At 47.3% G+C, this 20,353-nt stretch overlaps 1 protein-coding gene across 6 annotated transcripts in view; it reads left to right on the top strand.

The window, feature by feature from the left end:
• MOB3C (MOB kinase activator 3C) overlaps positions 1 to 15,771 on the top strand; it is a 30,271-nt gene extending 14,500 nt beyond the window's left edge. For all 6 annotated transcript variants that reach the window (XM_067301204.1, XM_067301201.1, XM_067301200.1 and 3 more), the window contains 2 exons: positions 8,253 to 8,455; positions 14,127 to 15,771. In XM_067301204.1, coding sequence (XP_067157305.1) covers positions 8,253 to 8,455; positions 14,127 to 14,156 — 233 coding nt within the window. In that variant the 3' untranslated portion in view covers positions 14,157 to 15,771. The remainder of the gene's footprint in view (positions 1 to 8,252; positions 8,456 to 14,126) is intronic.
• Positions 15,772 to 20,353: the final 4,582 nt, after the last annotated feature.

The raw sequence follows: 20,353 nt of genomic DNA, 5'->3' as shown, positions 1-20,353 counted from the left end.
TAATGACGCATTTTCGTGTTTCTGCTTCCCTCCCCTTGACCACGCAAGAGCAGGAGACCAGCAAGAGAAAGTGAAAGGTTGCAAACTCCAAGGTCATGAAAGGAAATGATTTTTGCTGTGCAAGGTGTGGATGGAAAACAGAGCCCTCCTCCCGCATCCGTGGCTGGAGACAGCTCCCGGGGCAGAGGGCCTCTCCAGAGCTAATGGCATATCCAGCCTTGTTACAATGGATAAGTTTTTCTTTCTTTTTTTACAAAATGATAAGTTTCAAATAAGCCTCTTAAATTTTAGCAGTAAAGATGGGATTTAGCATAAAGAAAGTTTATCCCACTTCTGCTTACAGCAGAAGAACTTACAGCGGAGAACTTCACCCACATGGTTGATCACTGTCTCAAGGGGAGTTTTGTAGTTGCTGCTCTGCTTCTGCTGCTACAAGCAGGTCATTCCCCTCCTCTCTCCTCTTCAACCCCTCCTTTGCCAACATTTTTGATCCAGCTGAATGTAACTCTTTCCTGTTGGCTTTTGGGATGGAGCACAGCAACAACGTGCCAGCCCTGTTGCGCATGCTGCTCCGTGGCAAAGCTTCAGCTGTCCCAGGCACGGCCATTTGGGCCAAGAACTGTATCTGCCACATGACCAGTGTGCCTGGTAACATAAAAAACACAGGGAAAATGGTGCAGTGATTACTGCACTCTCAGCTCCCAGCTCTTTTTCCCCCTGTCCTTGTTGGGCCGTCAGGGAGAGCTGATGAAGAGACCTGAGAGCTTGGAGAGGGTGCTTTACAGAAGGAAGGGCAATGTTTCCCCTATAGCTCAGGGTAATTCCCTTGTGCAGGGCTGCAGTTGGGCTATGAGCAATGCTCTGGCTTCTAAGCTGCACGGTGACAGCTTTCTGGGCTATTTGCGTGGTGGACTGGATGGATTCATCCCAGGGGATGGATGGTTTGTACATTGGACCTCCCTACTAGAAGCCACTGATTTTTAACAAAACTCAGCTCTGAGAATTATTCCTGCAACTTTCCATAGCCATGGTGGTAAGAGTCCCAGAGCAAACTGTACTATTCCCTCTGTGCTGCGACTGTCACAGGAGAAAATCCTTCCTTTTCTTTTTAAGTTCCCCAAAACCCAGCATGATTCAAGGAGGAGGTCCTTGCTTTCCAACTCTCTCCCTCATTTGTGTCCATCTCAGCTTTCTCTCATGGCCTGTCTTTGCCATATGCAACAAAACTGTCCCAGGACAGTTTCTTCTGTTCCCTGGCTAAGGCCACCTGACCACAGACAAAACAGCCTTTTTTTGGAAACAGCAAGTGTTACCCAAAATCGCTAACGTTGTCTGAGGCTAACCTCAGTGTCCCTGTCCATCCAAGAACTACAAACCCTGAAACAGCACATGATTCAGCAGAGCTTGATTATGGTCACACTGACAGGCAAAGGAAGAGGTATTTCAGAGGTCAGGGCTGGAAAATCATTCACCCTTGGGTAAGAGGCTCAGATGGAAATGAGAAGAGATGGCTAGCTGGCGTGTAAGCTGGCTGGATCCTTTTGCTTTGTGGAGGAGACCTTGGCTGGGGTAAATCGGCACAGCTCTGCTGATTGCAGCAGAGCTCTGCTGATTTGCACCGCCAAAGTATCTGGTCCCTTAGTATGCGTTAGAGCTGTAGCAGAGGGAGGGGAGCAGAGAGACCAGGTCAGGTCTGCCAGCAACGTGAATTTGGTCTGGATTGGATGGGGACATCCAAACACCTTCCCCTTCAGTTTAGGCAAACTGTGTGATGCAGAGCTGTGTCAGCTTTGACTTGATGTCAGACAGGCAGACGACATCTGAAATGGCAGTGAGTGAGGACAATGTGAGCAGACAGTTTGTGATGTGGCAGAGTTAGCCAGAAGTAATGTAGTTTCCACAAGAAGAAAACCCCTCTGCAGGTTTAATGGGACGGGGTAGGAGGAGGCAGCTGAGCTGTCCACGTACAGTGGACCTTGCCTATGGCTACAGCAAGGGTGAGGGGAGAGATACATGTCATCCCCATCCCTGGGGAAATCCACCCACAGGGCTCAGTCCCACTTAAAGGCTTTGCTATATAATCCTTCTTCTGGAGCGGAAACCTGTCCATTTGCCAGCTGAGATGAAACGGCTCCCTGAATGGAGTGAGCTATGCCAACCCAATTGCTGTAAATCCTCTATGGTAACAGCTTTCCCAGATGACCCATATCAGTTTGCATGTGCTAGTGCTCTGTTTTCACTCTTCCAACTGATGTACCTATGCTGAAAAAACATTTAAATGGGGAATAAGCATTGTTCCCATACAGGGATAAGAATAAATGATTCTACGGGTAGATTTTTACCAGCTGGTAAAACTGTATCTGTAGTATCTTCAGTGAGTGGGCATATGAGCAAATTGCCACCTGGAAAATATCAGCTGCTCCCTGGTTACTGTTATGCCCTGCGGTGCCTGCTGGAAAATGAATAAGTTAAGTGTTTCGCTGGGTTAGAGCCCTGCGCAGTGCCTGTTATTAGGGAGCAGCCAAGGGGTGGAAGCGCGCTGGGCGGGGAGGAGGGCTCGGGGGACGGGGGTTGCAGGGCCCTCGGCCGTCCCGCGGCTGTGGCTGCACCGTGGCTGCACTGGTCAGCCCAGGCATCAGTCACGTGCGCTGACACTTGGCTCTTACTATATCAGTGTGGACACAGGGTGTGGAGCAAATCCAGCACCGGAAACAACTGGCACGCTCTGCCAGTGGCTCTAATGAGTGTTATTCATACTCAGGAGATTTTGGAATAGCTCTTGGCAAGCTTTTCAAAACTTAAGCTCTGCCATTCAAGTGCATTCCCAAAACAATTATAAAAAAAAAAAGAGAGAGAAAACTTGTTGCAAAATTATCCGATACTTTCTCTCCATAACAACAGGAGAAAAATGTTCAGAATTCAGCTAATTATTGCAGTTTTCTCAGCTGACTATTTTTTACATAATTGTCATTTCTTTTAATTATTTTCCTCCTTCTTTCCTTCCAAAATTAACACCATACCAGTTTGCAGCTGCTGTCAGACCATTAGTCTTAAATGGAGCTTAAAGACTTATTTTTAGGAAAAGACAATTCACTGAACAATATACTGGCCAAAATGGAATTTAGAAATAATAATAACAATAATAATTCATCGTGTAGTTCATTGAATTACTGCTTCTGTAGAGGAAAAAAATACATTTGCCAAGAAGCAAAATAGTTTCACAGTACTGATTCATCATGAAAAAATTAAATTGGCTGGTGCATGAGGTCTAGTGACTGGAGAGATGGCAGGAAAGATCCAAGACCCATTCGCATTCCCTTACCATAAGCACATGCACTTTGTAACCTCTCATTTTCATTTCCTTTTACACATAGTCCCACATGGTTTCTTTATGTTTTGAAGCAATCAGTGTGGAGTGTGGAAAACAGACTTCTCTGAGCATTAAATGACATCTTGGGGTTTCAAGCAAAATATCCAAGACAAACTGAAGGTGCTAATTCATTTCGCAGCTGTGAGTCACACTGCTCACCAGTGCCCTGGCTGTGTTGCAGCGAGTGAAATTGTACCTGCCCTGTTTACAGCTTTTGCCCTGGCTTCAAATACATTTAATAATCTCCCTTTACCAGCATCATGGATTGCTGCTTTGCTCTGCTCTTCCTCAGATGCGACTGCATGTCTGTTGTGGGGCAAGTGATGCTTCCAGCTGCTGATTGCCCGATCAGTTTATAGCATCTGGATATAATGTCTGGTGATGGCAGGTGGATGAAAAGAGCCGATATCGTGTACAAATGTTCTTCCCAACATCCGAGGGAGTTCACATTGTCCTACTGTGTGTGCGTCCCTTGGTCACCTCCTCATAGCTTGTGAACACACTGGTCTGTCCCACCCACATTTGATCCCACCTGCCTCATCCCTTCATATCACTGGGCTGCTCACCCCTGCCAGGTCATGTCATCGTGCACCATCTCCGAGAGGGAGAAAGAAACTGCCAGTCCCCAAAACCACGGGCCATTGCTGCCCCATCCACAAGTACCACGTACCAGTGCATTGGTGACTAACATGCTCTCTGTGTCATGCACCTGTAACACCGTTCGTCTGACCTGGCAGGGATGGGAAGCCCAGCTGTGAGAGGAGGCTGCCTCCGAGGGTGTTTGATGAATGGGCCCTGTTCTTTCTCTGCTTGCTGTCATGGTGATCCCTCTTAGCAGCTAGGATGGCTCTTAAGTGTATGTATTGGGGTCTGACTTCTGGGTTTAAAGCTAAGTATCTGCAAGGGAAGGGCTGGTGCTTGGCCAGTGCTGAGATCTGTTTCATGGGTTTTTCGCGTTTGCCTGGGATGTGCTACCTGTAATTTAACCACCCTGACCTGCATGAGGAGGCACATTAAATGTTAAGCAAGCGTGACCTGCTCTCACTTTATCCTTCACTGTGTCATCTTGTGAGCTGGAGAGGATGTCACATGAATTGCCTACTGGACATCCACTGTGCTAGCAGCCATGATCCAGGACAAACAGCATTTTTGCCAGATATTTATGCTGCTCTGCCTGAGTTAGTCAAAACACCTTTCTGCTGATAGCTCTTTACCGGAGAGCTGTTTAACTTCAGTTTTGGGTGAAGGGATAGGGAATTTCTCCAGCTCCTCACTGAGGTGACCAGCGCATGCTGGGGCTGGCGTGTGTTGCTTTCTAACTTGTTGGAGATCTGCAGCGAGACATGACTGCTGCTGGCTGGAGCAGCCAGGCAGGAGAAGCTTTGAGCTCAAGAGCAGCACAGGGCTGGAGAGCAGTTTGCTTATCAGATATCCACCCCGCTTCCTTCCCGCAGGGAAGTGCTTTAATCAACTCACACAGGCCCCCATGCTGAGCAGATCCCCAGCTCTGAAATGGGAGATGTCTCCCTGTTTTTAAAAGAGACAACAGGCTGGGCTGAGATCCACATGTGCATGGGGTAAGATGATGAGGGGAGGAACGGACAGACGCGGATCCCACTGATCCGTTGTCCAAAGGACCATAGGGGGTGGTGTGACATGGGGGTGACCTGGCAAAGTCCATTGGTGACAGCCAGACACCACTGCAGCCTGGCCATGTTTGGAAGGGACAGCCACACACTGACACCTTGTGATGGACAGGAGGAAGAGCAGCTCAGCTTCATGTCCTAGGAGCTGATGATATTGTTGGGTTCATGTGAAAGTACAGTGGTGGGGTGCCCCAGTAGGAAACTTTTAGGTCCTGACACCCCCCATGAGATCTTTCCAGGCACGACTAGGTACATGGTAGCTCAGCATCTTCCCAAACACAGCCACACAGTTGCTGTTGGCCACAAGACTTGTGCTAAGTGCCCTGTCCCCAATGCAAGAGATGCTTTTGGAGAACACAGGTTGTAGCTGGATGTGCCTGCCCCTCAAAGTCCCTCAGCTGCCAGCATGTCCATGAAGACTTGGACTTACAGGTCAAGATGGTTCCTGTCTAACCTCAGGACCAAAAGTAGTGGAAAGCCACTCTTCACTGTCTGCCAGCTCTGGATGTGGCCCACCCAACAGCGCTACCTGGACCACAGATGCTATCAGCCCTGGGTGTCTCAGATCCTTCTGATCTGCTGTTCTCTGCCTGATTTTATTTCTCTCTCAACTCAGAACTGGGTGGAGGTTTGCTGTTTTCCTTCACCATCAGTCTTAGCAGTTTGGAGATAAACTCCCATTCGCTGATCAGGTCTGATTTCTTCCTCATTGCTTGTTTTGACTGAACAAGCAAGTCACTAGGCAAGCGGCACGGGTGACAAACTGGTGACTGGAAGCACGATGCTGTCTGCCCACCGGCACCTTGCTGCGTTCCAGGCAACTGCTTGTCTCTGAGTCCCAGGGAGACACACTGTTCAGAACAACATGTATTCCCCAACCAGTGCACTGGGAATGCATGCTCATTAGCCATCATTTGCTGTGATGGATTGTCTTTATTAAAAGAAATATTTCTTGGCTGGTTCTTCAAAGCTGGTCTGTAGGGGCCACCCTAACAGCATTTCTCTCTCCCCAGTTTGGTGCTCAGGGCTTTTATTTGCTCAGCAAATTCTCACACAGTGCAAAAAGTTCAAATGAAGCCTTCAATAAAGCACCCAGTCCTTCCTGAGTGCAGGGATACCCAGTGGTCTGTTCTCTGATCCCTGTCTTTATCAGACAGGCAGGCAAGGAGAGCTCCACAGTCAAAGGGCAGAAGTGGACCTCTGGTATCATCTATAAATTGCTGGCATGGGGAGGTCCTGGTTGTACTTTGCCAGATGCAAATACCTTTTACAGAAAGTCCTAAGAGTATGTGTTAGAGCTGGCAGTGCAGGTAGCAGCAGTGAAATGGGTCATGCCAAGGGTCCTACTGGGTTTTGTACTGCTGTGGGAGCAGCCCTGGGATCGTGGTGTGCTAGTGGCTACGCTGGGCAATGGCTGTGAATCATCTCAAAACTGCATCTCTGTGTTTCTGTGATGTTGAACTCAGATGTGTGTCCTCCTCTGAGACCCAGCTGGGCCATGCATCTGTGGCATGAACACGCGCTGGTTCTGCCCTGGCAGCCACACCGATTCAGTGCATGAAGCAAAAGGAGACGTGGCTGTGCTGGGCTGAGGGTGATGCTGTTTTAGACCAGAGATCATCCTCTGTTATAAGTACTGTGAAACTAAACTCAGCATTCACTGAATTTTGGCCATTGAAAACACAGGCTCCACAAGTGATGGCAACAGGACAAATCCTTTGCATTTTCCACTTCTGGAGGAGAGGGGGATGATACTGCTGCTTGGAAACAAAACTGCCAAGAACATTTGGGAAAAGGGTTTAATTACTTAGCAAGGCTGATGAGGAAGATTCAAAGGTAAAATTTCCATTTTTATTTTTTTAGTTAAGAGATTTGCTGATGCTTCTCACAGCACAAAACACCTGAGCTGACCATGGTTGAGGTCCAGAGGTCATCTGGAAAGATTTTTAAGACATTAAGTGCTGCAGTAGTAAGAAGCTAAGGGAGGAGGCAGGTACAGCTGTGGAAAGGGAGGGTTTTATTTTGCTATTTACAAATTTGAATTCAGTTGCTCAGGGGAGAGGAAGAACCTTCAGGAAAACAAATTCAAATCATTTCATTTTTCACCTTCCAAAATATATGTTTGGGAGTTTCAAAGCCATGTTTCCTTTGGAGATTTACCCCAAGCTTCCAGGCACTGACTGTACTGACACCTGTGAGATTTTCACTGTGATAACAGCCAGAGGGTTGTATTTGGATGAGGATGGAAGTGTACAGAATGAAATTGTGTCCTTGTGTGGGACAAGGCTGAAAGTACAGAGTCCGCAGCAGTCCCTGTGGTGGGTCCTGTTCTTGAACACCCTGGAAGGGCATCTCAGGAGGTACCATTATACAGGTGCAATGAAATTATAACCTGAGCATCGTTAAACCAGTCAGTTTTCCTCCCACTCTGTTTTAATGAGATATTCATTTGAAACAGGGACCTGGAAAAAAGGTAGAAACCCCACCTGTTTCTTTTGGTGCATCAGAAGTGATGCTTGAGGGTGTTTGGAGAAAGAACAGTATAAAACTTGCTTTCAATTCAGAATATCACAGGGAAGGTTTATTTCCTGCTGGAAGGAGGTTTGCTTTTTTTCAAGAACCTGGGTAAATACATGTGGCTGCGTGAGGTGGACTTGTCTGGGTGGGAATGGGACCATGCATGGCCATGGCACATGGCACAGAGATTGGTGTTATGACTCACTGTGGGTTCAGCTGAAGGGAAAGACTTCTTATGGCAAACTGCCTCTGTCCTTGCAGCGATCTGCTCATGCCCATGGTCCCAGGTCAACCCTTTGCTGTACTATGTGGTGTTGGGCAAGGTTAGAGAAGTCCTCTGATATCTTGAATTTTGCTGTGTCTGCACAGGCTTGCAGAGGAAAGGTGGGGAGACAGGGCAGAAGGATCCTCTGCCAGATGACTCTGGGGCCAGACAGATGTGGACAGATGTGGCTCCCTCCATTGGATGAGAACTGTTCCCTCCTGGGGAAACCCAGATCCTCAGACCATGCTCGGATAAAATTGACAGCTAAGCAAAAAGGAAGTGTCTGGGAGAGCTGGATGGTACATTTCCCTAGTGTAGCTGTCACCCTTGACATTAGCCAAGGGAATCCTTTCTCATCACTCATGGTTGCTTGTTAATCATGACAGAGACATTTAAACTCTAGGTGTTTTTTTGTAAATGCTCAAACGGCTTTCCAATTGCTTCTGCTTTGCAGGTGTTCCCTTCCCCAAGCAGTTCCAGCAAGTTTGCACTAAGATCCTCACCCGCCTCTTCCGTGTCTTTGTCCATGTCTACATCCACCACTTTGACAGCATCATCAACATGGGTGCTGAGGCTCACGTCAACACCTGCTACAAGCACTTTTACTACTTCATCAGGGAATTCAGCCTTGTTGACCATCGGGAGCTGGAGCCTTTGGTAAGGATGTCCCAGGGATGGGGAGGTGGAGGGGGTGAGAGCAGCATGGTTTGAATACAGCACTGGTAAATTCACTTGGGGTTGGACTCTGGCCACTGCAGTCACCCCCTGTGGACTCTTTCACCCACCCTATCTCAAAAGCATGCCCATGTTTTCTCTTGTGTGACTATCAGCCTTAGTCTTCTGAGGGAGAACTTCCCAACCCATCAGTCTTTGAAAATCCTCCTTAAACTTTGCCTCTGTTGCAGTTGCCATGAATCACTCCTTGACACTGTGAGGACTACTGTAACATAGTGTCCCTCTGTGCTGTCTTGGTAGCTCCTGTGAAATTTGCAGACCAAAGTGTCTCCAGCCAGTTGTGTCCATGTGGCCTTCAAGGATAAGATTTGAATGCAAAAATCTCCTCACCACAGACTTGAGTTTTCCCACTAGGAGACTAAGGTCTCAGCTTGAGATCCTAATGTGAAGTATAATGAGGCTGGAGGAAGGCAAACCCTGACAAGGTGCACAGCTTCAGACAACAGCTATAGAGGTCGAATTGGAGAGGCCTCCCTGGAGCTCCAAGTTCCCCTGCAACCTCCCTTGGGAAGCAATTAGCCAAACAGAGAGCGAGAGTCCTTGAATACAGCAGGACAACGGGAGAGCAGAGACCAGACAGCCCAGGCAAATAAACTAGAAAACACATGTAGCTGGTTTTGTAAGTGTGTCACAGGCAAGGTTGAGTGTGGTCTGACTGAGGGAGGACATGTAGCAATGGGGAAAAAATTAACTGCGAATCTAGTAGTTAGTATGATGTGATAAGGGGCATGGATTGCAGAAAAGGGCACGTGCAGTAGCACAGAGCCTGGGAAGACGAATAGCATCTAAGCCTAGAGAGAAAAAAGTAGGGGCCTGAGTGCTAAGTGCTTTAATTCCTTTTCTGCTTTCATTTGTCTCAGTCAATTTTCTGCCTGTCTGCTCTAATCTTGATTTGGGAAGGGGGATGATCATTTAACCAGGGGGACCTGAAGGCAACAGCATCTGTATTAGTTACTTCATATAGTTTGATTATAACCTGTATTATCACAATGCCCTCAGCCCTAGAAAATGGCAGCTCAGTGGCACAGTGTCCTCTGTTCCTCTTCCTCACCACCACTCTTCATGACAAACTTCTTTAGCATTGATTTACAGCCCATAATGGTGTCATCTCCTTTGACTGATGCTTGCTAATGTAAATAATTAGCACCTAAGAGCCAAAGCAGAGGTCAACATTGCTAAATAGGTTTTCAATGCCAGTGACTCACATGGTATGATTTATGGCTCTGATGAATCCAAGATGAATAGGTTTTCCAGTCTGATGCAACCAGGGCTAAACTACAAGGAAACGAGGAACATTTATCTCTAGTATATCTTTGTCTGATTTGTTGGTGTGCCCATTGTCTGGCATCCGAACCCTACAGCAGACCCAAACATCTGGAAGACCTCCTTCCCCCAGGCAATGACTTGCTGTAAGTGTGTATGGGAGTGACCTTTTGCAGCCAGAGAATGGCTGTGTCCTGGATGCACTGCTGGGTTTTGGAGGGAGGGGCAATCTGTTGGAGCTTGTGAACAACTTTCAGAGATTGTGCCTGTTGATGCATGAATGGCAGCAGGACTGTGTTAGTCTAAGTCTTTCTGCGTAATTCTTGTTGGAGGCAGTAAGCTAGCAGGGCATGAGAGTAACCCTGCTGTGTCTTTCCAGAAACCCAGCCATGCACAGGGACCCTTGGAGACCTGCTTTCATGACCACCTACAAACTCTCTCTTCAACTGTTTGGCTCAATCTCTGTCAAAATCTCAGTAGGTTGCTCATAGGGCCAGGAAAGGTGGCCTCCTGCTCCCTAGAGTTTGTGGTTCAAATCCTGTCTGGAGAAAGTCTCTTGCAGTTTCTCTATCCCAAAATAAAACAAAGGATATGGACAAGGTTGGATCTAAGGTTGGAAGCTGAGGGGACTTTCAAACTATGTGGCAAGAGAAGTTTGCGTGTTCCCGTTTCCGTGCCCCAGCCCCCCTCCAGCCCCTCATCCCAGCACATCAGTTGGAGACAGAGAGCACAAGACAATACAGCCCTGCTCTAAGCTGGGAAGCAGGTGCTGCTGCACCCACAACTGGCTCAGATTTGCCAATGAGGAATCCAGAGCCCGCACCTAATTTCTCCTGGTTCACTGCCAGCTGATGGGCTGAAGCTTAAAGGACCCATATGCTGTCATACAATGCGTCTGCTGTGACCAGCCCTTCATCATAAGCAAGTTATGCTGCGCTGAAGTTACGTGGTTTAATGGCCAAGACTCTGTGTATGGTCAGCTGCGGCAGCTCTGCCAAGAGTGGTTATTTGCTGTGCCATGGGAGGAGCTCTTTCACTTTCAATTACAGGCGCACGCTCTGAGTCCTATGCAATTTGATCCCTTGAAGAGCTGGAAAAAATGAGGATCTCTGCTGGATCCAGAAAGATCCCAGGACCTTTTTCACAGGATGCAGGTTCCCTTCCTTCTGATCACTCTGTTATCCCAGGGAGGCTGCAGCTTGGCACTGCCATTAGTGCCAAAGTCTGCATAGATTACTGTTGATCCAGTAGCTTCAAACAGCACAGCTTGAAGGCAGGGAAAATGGCACTTAACTGCTGCAGATAAGACTTGGCCACAAAACTCTGTGGCTGGAAGCAGCTACTCGGCCAGCAGAGGACTGTGACAGCTTCTCAGGCTGAAACGGGATATAAGCCAAGCTTGTGTAATAGGGGAATTTTTTAACTTTTATTCCACCTACTACCTCAAATGCTGTCAAAGACCAGAAGACCAAAAGGGACAAGGGATAAAGGTTACCTTTCTGCAACAATCTCTTCCTCTGCTCTTCTTCCCTCTAAGACAATAACGGGAAGTTTCTTTATGAACATCACAGTGGTGTGTGAATGAGCCCCGGGAGCCTGGCTTGGTTCTGCTTTATTGTGTTGTGGAGCATGTGTGGGGATCTCGGGGGTGGCATTTGCATTGTTTTGGCTGTGCTTCAACAGGAGTTGTAAGGATGCACAAATAATAGGATCAAACCTCTGCAGTACTTTCCACTTGACCGCAGTCCACTTTCCTTTGGCAAATTACTCTCTCCAGTCCAGGGCAAAATGACAGTAACTCACTTTGCTCATTCCTCTTCTCTCTGGGCTGCACCATTAGCTATCTCTCTGATTCTAGATGTTTTTAAGTCCTGAAGGATTCCTCAGCTGGTCTGACACATAAGCAAAGACAGACAGTGGGTTGTATCTTCCTTCATTTTAGGGTGGCTAAGATGACAGGATCCAGTCCTTACTAGTTCTCAGGTTTTGTGGAAAGGTGATCCATCTTTTGGGTGAGATGAAATGAATTGTCCTTGAGAGTGTCAGTCTCTCTTGATTGTCTCATAAGGAAGCCTGGATGACTGACCTAACCTAGCATTTAGATGGTCAGAGTTAGCCCACATGAATCTCATGAAAGAGGAGATTCCTGCCTGCAGAGGTGCCTGTTCCCTGCACATGGCTATGGTGGGCTGCCAAGCATATGGGCATGTAGAATGAGAAAATCTGAGTGAGACAGCAGGTCTGGGTGCCTTGTTATGGCTGGGGCCTCCCTGGCATAGGCTTTCTACTGGGAAGCCCCAGTTATAGGATTTAGGAGTAAGAGAAAAAAACCCAGCATCTCCTCAGCCAGCAAATGTCCTCTGCGCCCAAATAGCTTAGAAAAATTAAAGGGATCATGAGATGAAGGGATTCTTGGTTTCTAAGCCTGCCTTTCGGTAAATCTCCCTTTGCTGCCTCAGTTTCCCTTTTGTCAAACTTCTTTGGAAAGTGATTGCTTAGTAGGAAATCCTGGGAGCTGAGAATGAGATAGATCCTTTGTTTGGACAGAATTAAGAGCAGGCATTGATTCACTCACTTAACAAAGACCAAATCAAGAAATGAGGGCATTGAGAGAAGCCGTTCACTCATTTCCTTGAGGAAGGCAAAGGCAGGTCACAGAACTGGGCAGCAGCACTGGCAGAGGCCCAGCTGGTTACATACTGAGGCAGAGCTGGGGGGATTTCCAGAGCGTGATGAATGCCGTGGGCATTCAGGGCTGGTCTGAAGAGCTCACAGGTGGCTGGGGAATCTGCTGGCCACCCCAACCCATCCCACTCAAGGCTGCTTTTGTGCACGGTGCATCCCTGCTGCAGTAGTGGGGTGGGCTGAATGCTGTTGTGAGGGGACATTCACCTTCTTCTCATCCCCTCTTCTTTTTCCTTCTGAGATGTTTGCAGGCACTTCCCATTTGCAAAATGATTTTGTGGATGAGCATTGTTTTTTCATTTGATGGCAACATTCTGCATTTGAGTGATTTTATATGTCATCTACAGATAAGCCCTGTCTTTGCCACTCTCCCCTTGATAGATTTCAAAAACAAAGCTCTCAGCATTGAAGAGCAGAGATTGCAGCTTCTGGCCCCCTTCATTATAGCACTAAAGAGCCTTTCATGGGTTTACTCAAGGGTCATCCCACATTTCTAGTCCTGCATTTCTTGGAGTCACATTCTTCTTTTTCCACAGAGCAGGAGGCCAATAGACTTCAGATCCATTCTGAGAATACATTTTAAGATGTTCAAACATTTCTTGGGGTGGGGGGAAGGTTGTCTGTGGGCATGTGCAAATTAACAAGCTGTGAACCTGATGAGCCAGAGAGAACCAAAGATTTTCCTTACTGCAGCAATGTATCCAATTCGGAAGCTATTAGTTGAGCTCCTTAAGGTGAGGACAAATGTTATCTTCCACTAGCTTGGAGTTGGGCACCTTTCTAATGTAGCTGGCATTGTAACACTCAGTCCTGGCTAAAGAAAACAGTCTGTTAGCCTAAGCAGAACTTGATGTTGTCATCTTGTTTCTCCCTGTGTCCAGCGCCTAGCTCAGGGCTAAGGTTTGTAGATGAAGCATTTGGAGAAATGACAAGAGTGGTGACTGAGAGGAGGGGACTCTGGCTGTGAGTGTGTGGGCCTGAGCAGCTGATGGAGAGGTCGATCAGGCTAGAGGGCCCTGTTTCTTATATCTTAGGGGTACCAGAGGGCAGGCAGGCATAGTTGCCTCGAGAGGAACATCAAGTAAACAGCAGCAAAGGCTGGAGGCATCAGTTAGTAGGAGGTTTCCCATGGACTTCTGTTATTAGCACTTGTTTGTATTGCAGTGTGGCCATAGGAACCCTTGCCAGAACCACAGGTCCTTTGGTTGAGTTGTTGTTGCCTCACAGAGCAAGAGCTGCTGCTCCCAGCAGGAGCTCTCAATCTCCCATCTCCCTGGAGCTGCAGACAGAGGCTCTGAGAGCTGTACTGTCTTGTCTGGCTACTCCACAGCTGAGTCAGGAGCAGGACCTGGATCTTTTGACTTTTCAGGCACTGCTCTTTCCTTGGACTGCTTTCAAAGCTAGGACACAGCCAAAATGACCATGTGCCATGGAGATCGAGGAGGATCCCAGGAAAAAGCAGCTAAGACAAGCAGCGGGGTTCCAGGAGGGCTAGCATGGGAAATAGTGAAACTATCCTTGAGACTCCCACAGTCACTTCCTTGGGCTGTTTTTGGATATCCACCAAGCCGTCTTATATGTCACTTTACTCAAATCCAACTTTCATATTTACTGTTTCTTTCTTCTCTCTCCCCCTTCAATGCAGAAAGAAATGACAGAACGCATTTGCCACTGAAGTGATTTCGGCAGGCAAACTCAGCTAGCTCATTCGGAGTGCAGTGGGACAAGACACCCTGTGGTGGGAGACCTGTTCCGAAGGACTCGCTCTGGTCATTTCAATACACCAAACTATGAACATTGCAGGAGAGCCTCTTCAGGCCAGGGCTGAATCCTAAGCTTGTTCAACATCTCTGGACAATTTTTTTTAATAGATCCCAGTCTCTATCATGTGGCTACTGTCTTAGAAAGCCACTGACTACTGGAGAACAAGGCAAGTTTGGTTGACTTTTACACATTCTCGTCTCTAAGACCTTAGCCCTATGTCTGGTGATATCCTTTCAGCTACCCTTCCTCTTGTTTTGTCCTCAGTTATATTGATCCCTGAGTATTTTGTTAGCGATACCTGCTCACAGGGTACTGTGATCCTGGTAGCAAAGATCACCCGTGAGCAGGTGTGAACTTGGCTACTGAGTAAAGCTTGTTACTATTCCCACGTGGACTGGGTTTGTCCCATCTGAGGTCAGCTCTGCAAAGTTGGTGACATTTGATCCCAACTGTCTTCATGAGATAATAACCAATGTACCATTTTTAACCCTGATCTATGAATGTCTCCTCTGCCCTGAACAATTCCTGCCTTATCAAAGGGACCATGTTTTCCCCCCAGGAAATGTTCACACTTTGCAAAGGGGACATCATGATATTCCAAAATGCACCTAACATTTCTTGGACTAATGACTAAATGGCCCCATGACAGATGGAGGTGAACTAGGCCACTTTTCAGTATGATCAGCCCCGTCTACTTGAGTATTTTCCAGACTCAGAAATCATGATACAAAGTGAGGGAAAGAAACTATTGCCAAAAACCAAACAGCATTTCCTGACATGTTGTCTTGGCTCAAAAACAGCAGATACTGGCTGTAGAAATTGTTGTCTTCCCCTTATCCAACTGTGCATCATAGTTAATTAGGCTGGGAGGGACTTCAAGAGACATCTGATCTACCTTGTTCTTCCAAAAAGGCAAGATCCGCTCTACTTAAACCTTGTTGACTGGGATTTCTCTAGCCTGAGAAAGAAACCATAACATCTCTACCTGATCTGTGTCATTATTCCCTTGAAAGGCATTAGTATCACACCTTAAAATTTCTCCCCCTTATGCTTGCAATGCCTTTTAACTGTTGCTGTGTTCCCTGTGACATCCTCCTTTTGACAAGAGGTGAAGTCTTTTTTATTATTATTTTGGGGAGTTAAAATCAAATTGTCTGAGCCACAATGTTGTTACGTTTGTGCTTCCTGGCCTTTTTCTGGAAAGGTTTCGTATACTACACACAGCCAATATTTATAATCAGGGGTTTGCCCACTTTTCTGGAAGGGAGGGGGTTTGGCTAGAAAATGTAAATATTATGCCAGCATTAAAGTGCACAAATGGATTTTTAGTGCTCAAAGCACTTATTTTGTTGTGAAAATCTATTTTTTTTAATCTTGTGTACCAGATGTATATTTTTACATGGAAATAAAAAGGAGCAAAATGGAGACAAAAACACCCAATACATAATTCCAACAATTTCTGTGTAAAATAATCTGTAAAAGTCCAAACATTTTGGTCTGTTACTAATTAAAGAAACACAAATGAACCTGGTGTCCTTCATTCTTCCCTCATCCATTTGTAGCAAGTAAGACATCATGAAAAGTCATTTGGGATAATTTGAACAGTAGATCCTCCCCAAGAGTTGAAGCACTGATGGATTTCTGTGCCACATGGAGAGCTCAGCAATTGCTGATAAAGAAGGCTATAAACAGCTGCTAAAAATTGGCTTGGGGCTCAGCCTCCACCAGCAGAGACCTGGGACATGATGCGAACACTACTCAGCGTCTGCTGAAAAAGGACTGATGGAAGTCCTTATCAAGGATACAAGTGCTTATATACCTGAACATATAGCTACAGCCAGCTGTGTCGGTTGCTTTCCACTGGCTGTACAGAGAATTTCAGCTCTTGGTGTTTCTCCCCAGCCTGCATCTCAAAAAGGGGCTTGACAAAGGCTAATATTGCTGGTCAGTGTTCCCCCTTCCTAACTTTTCACTGGCATCCCATTGACGGTATTTTTGCAGTGATGCTTGGTGGTAACTTTTGCTCACTACTTTTTCCAAAGGTGCTTGTTTTCTGGGGTCTGGGATCTGTGTTGGAGCCTCCTCATATAAAGAAGAACCACAGGCACAAATTGCTGTGTGGTGCAGAGGCAGGAGATGACCACAGCTCTACGAGGAACCTGCTGCATTCTTGAGGAATGAGGCCTAGTTGGACTCCAAGCATAGGAGCCCTCCCAGCTTCTGGTAATCAGCAAGTTTGGGACTTGTGGAGAAACTGTCTCAACAGCAGGGCCTAAGGGGAGATCTGGTAGCAGTCTGCAGCTACTTGAAGGTGAGGTATAAAGACAACAGCCAACCTCTTCTTAACAGTGGCAGATGGTGAGACAGGGGCCAACGGCCACAGTTCTGACTTGGGATAGTCAACTGGACAACAGAAAAGAAACACTCCCCAAGAGGATTGTGATATGTGCTAATTTGTTGCATCAAAGTGAGAAACAGCCTTGGGAACATCTTGTATTGTGGTATGTACTAACTTGTTACATCAGCGAGAAACAGCCTTGGGAACATCTGTGGGAACATCCTACAGCCTGTGGTGGGGGGCATGTACCCTGCCTGAGAAAACTGAGCTGAGCTAGCGAAGCGGCAATGTTAGTTTAGATAGCCTAATATGGCACACAATGCAGAGGAAGACTCCAGCCTTCATCCCCACGACCACCAGAGGGCTGAAGAAGACCCCCTAGCAACAGCCGGCGCAACCGCAGAAGTTACAGGAGGTGCCCCGTATACCTGGAACTGGAATCGCATATAAGGAGACTGTGAGGGGGGGGTTGCACGCGCCGTTGGTGGAGCAGGAGACTTCCCCGGCCGCCCAGCGCTGTTTTGCTTACTTGTGACTTGCTCAATTATTTTATAAATTGGAATTTATGCAACCCGGCCCGAGTGGTTGTCAATTTGTCGCGTTTACCTATAACAGGATGGTGCACTCAGTGAACAGGTACCCAGAGAGGGAGCACTAATCACCCTCAGAGGTTTCCAGACTCAGCTAGATGCAGCCACACTGGCCCTGATCTAGTGTTGGTGACAGTCCTGCTCTGAGTGAGAGTCTGGACAAGAGGTCACAGAGGTTCTTGCCAACATTTCTATGATTCTTTTATTTCCTAAACTAGAAATTGCATCTGAGCTTTTGGGGTTTAACAAGACTTGCTGTAAATAATGCTCATAAACAGGAGCCTGCTTATATTTTTGCCCTCCACATTGTCCTCTGGCAATGATTTCCACCAGGTAGTTATGCATTATGTAATAAAAAAGGAGAGTTTATTTTTTTTGTTTTTAAACACATGCCTGAAGATTTCAGCCCTCCCACTTTTGGGAGAAGCAGTGAATAAGTGTTTCCTGTTTACCTTCTCTGCATCATAGAGCTCCCACAGATTCCTGTGGAGCTGAAAGCACTGATTGTTCCTGAAAGACCAAGCCATAGGCTTGTCTCAGGCAGCAATTTTTAAAAGAATTTAGAAGGTTATTTCTTTTTTCTTTTCTTTTTAACTTGGTTTCCCCAAGGAAACAAAGCTTGTGTGATTGTGCTATGACAACTGCATCTTCATTAACTCTGGAAGTGGTAGATGAAGGGGAGGGAGGGAGGGAGGGAGGAAGACCTAGATGAATGTCTGCACGGTGTTCCGCAGATGAGCTCAACCAGCTTATTACACACCAGAGAGTCTACACAGGAGATCATCACAGCCAAGCAGGTTCACAAGCTCCCCATTGGCTGGATTCCTTGTTAGCCATTAAATGCTGTGCAGCAAATTCTGTTACATTAATGAAAACATCCTGTAGCATTTGTTACCCACATTGCTCAGGATTCATGTCCGAATAAGGAGAAAAATCATGTTTGCAAGCACCGTCCACCCCAGAGGGTGGCTGCATGCAAGGGCTGAGCATTTTTACCCTCTTTCCCCCAAATTCTTGCCATTGCAATGCTTATGCAATGGGGAAGACAAATCTTGGGCACCTCTGTGTTCATGGTTCCCCCTTCCCTGGCATCAGCTGCTCCGTCCATGGGATTGCTTCCCTCAAGGTCTTCCCCACATTCAACCACTCACTTGAGGGCTTTTGTCCCCACTGAGAGTCCCAGCCTCACTGGTGGGGAGCAAGGGAGCTGTGCTTCTTACTAGTATATCTGAGGCCTCTTGGCTGAATTACTACCACTTTTATAGGGCTAGTAATGAAGCAGCGATGGATCCCTGTAGGACCATCCATTGCCAGAAAGGTCTTTCTGTCTCTCTCCAAGACACTGAGCTATTCCCCTGTTCCTCATCTGTCTCAGTGCCTCCCAGCCTGGACTGTTTTACGCCTGAGTACAGCACAGAGGTTTATGAAGCAGAAAGTACAGAGTATATCCAAGTGAAACTTCTTCTTTCAGGAGGCTGAAGGGTGCTCATGAGGACCCAATATCCCCAGAGCTTCAACAGACATCCCTGCACAGTTTGAGAGCAGGCAGTACCCTAGGATAGGTTAAATACGTGTACAGCTCTTGTTAGCCCCCGCTCCCTGAATGACTCATTGGCTCGGCTGGCTGCAGGGTGCCTGGGACTCAGCTGTCTCTCTGCAAAGTTGCTGGATTCTCCTGGTGGACAGGAGCCATGCTATTGCTGGGATTTTATTTTCCTTCCTTGCAGCCACCACATCATTCAGGACTGAGCAAATGGCTGAGGCACCAGTTGTCAGTTCAGACAGAGCCGATTCAGTGCTGGCATGGGAGGGAGGTTGTACTCTGCAGATCTCGGAAAATCTGGAAATGCCCTTGGAGTGTGGGGGGGAAGTGTTTTGTGGAGCATAACTGCCCCTGTCTTAGAGTCACAGGGGTAAAAAATGGCAAGGGTTTGGGCTCGGTCAGCAAAATGGGCTGCCTTTGCCATACCATGATGTGATCTGGTCTGAGACATCCCCCCCCTTGGTGAGAGCTTGTAAGATGTAAGAAAATGCGTGGGAAGGAAGAAAAGAAGCTAAAGCAGAGCTGTGGTTACCAAGGGATAAAATGTTGTCTGTGATGGGAGGTGAACATGAAACCACTGGGTATTAGAAAGGGATGAAATGGGTTAATTACACTAAATGTCAAGGAGTCTCCATTCATGGAGCGCCTTTTTTGGGGGTGGGGAAATATGCTGATTCTAGGAGTGAGGTTCACGACTAGAGGCAGGAGTCTCTCCCGTGAATGTATATGTGGCTTTTCCCTTCTGGAAGCTGATGACTTTGCTAGTGCAGCCTGATCGTCTGGATTCCCTCATGCAGGTCAGAGAAGGACAAATGACTCATGGGTGTCAAGAAAACCTCGAAGCAAGAGTGAGGCATTCAGCTCCCTGCTGAAAAGAGACCCTGAGTCAGAGCTGAAATGCCAGCGGTGCGTGGGGGACTACTGGATGTCTGCACAGACATAAAATTTATCAAGAGCAAATGAAGTATCTTACTTGAGAGAGTGTCTCCCTGTAGCATTGGCTGGGGGGGGGGGGGAATAAAAAAAGAGCATGGTCTGCCTGCAAATTTCTTGCAGTTTAAAGTCTCAGTGGAGGACAATCCATTTGGCTCCAATGAGGCACCCTACCCTGATGCTTTGAGGTACAGGGTGATGGCATTTGCTGCTGACATCCATAGGGCGGGACTCACTGCCTATGTTGTAGTCACTCAATGCTGGCCACACATTGACTGCTCCAGAGTCTCTTGTCTCTTCCGATTCTGAGCCCACACAACCTTCCCCACATCCAGGCCTGCTCACTGCTGAGGCCAGTCACAGGTTCCTCAGCAGCAACGAGGACAACTGGGATTGCTCTGTTCAGATGATGCCCAGTGGATCCCAAGTGCGTCCAGCAGCTCCACAACTGTGCATGGCTGCTCCTTAGAAGTATCTGGCACTTGCTCTCCTGATCATGTGTTTTGGTGTAAAACTTGCAGGAAGGCTTTTCCCCTTGGCCTGCAGGTTTCTCTTGCTGTCTTCTAGAAGGTCTGGATGCTGGCCACTCATGTATGGAGCTGCTCCACACTCAGCAAGTGTTGGTGCACATTTAACATCCTCCTGCAGTGGACAATACTCATTGCAGGAGGGGGCTGGGGTGGGGGGGAGAAGATCCATTTTTT

Source organism: Apteryx mantelli, chromosome 8 (assembly GCF_036417845.1).
Source record: "Apteryx mantelli isolate bAptMan1 chromosome 8, bAptMan1.hap1, whole genome shotgun sequence".
NCBI classification, from domain to species: Eukaryota; Metazoa; Chordata; class Aves; order Apterygiformes; family Apterygidae; genus Apteryx; species Apteryx mantelli.
The sequence above is the reverse complement of the archived record's forward strand: the minus strand, read 5'-3'. Positions and strand labels throughout refer to the sequence as shown.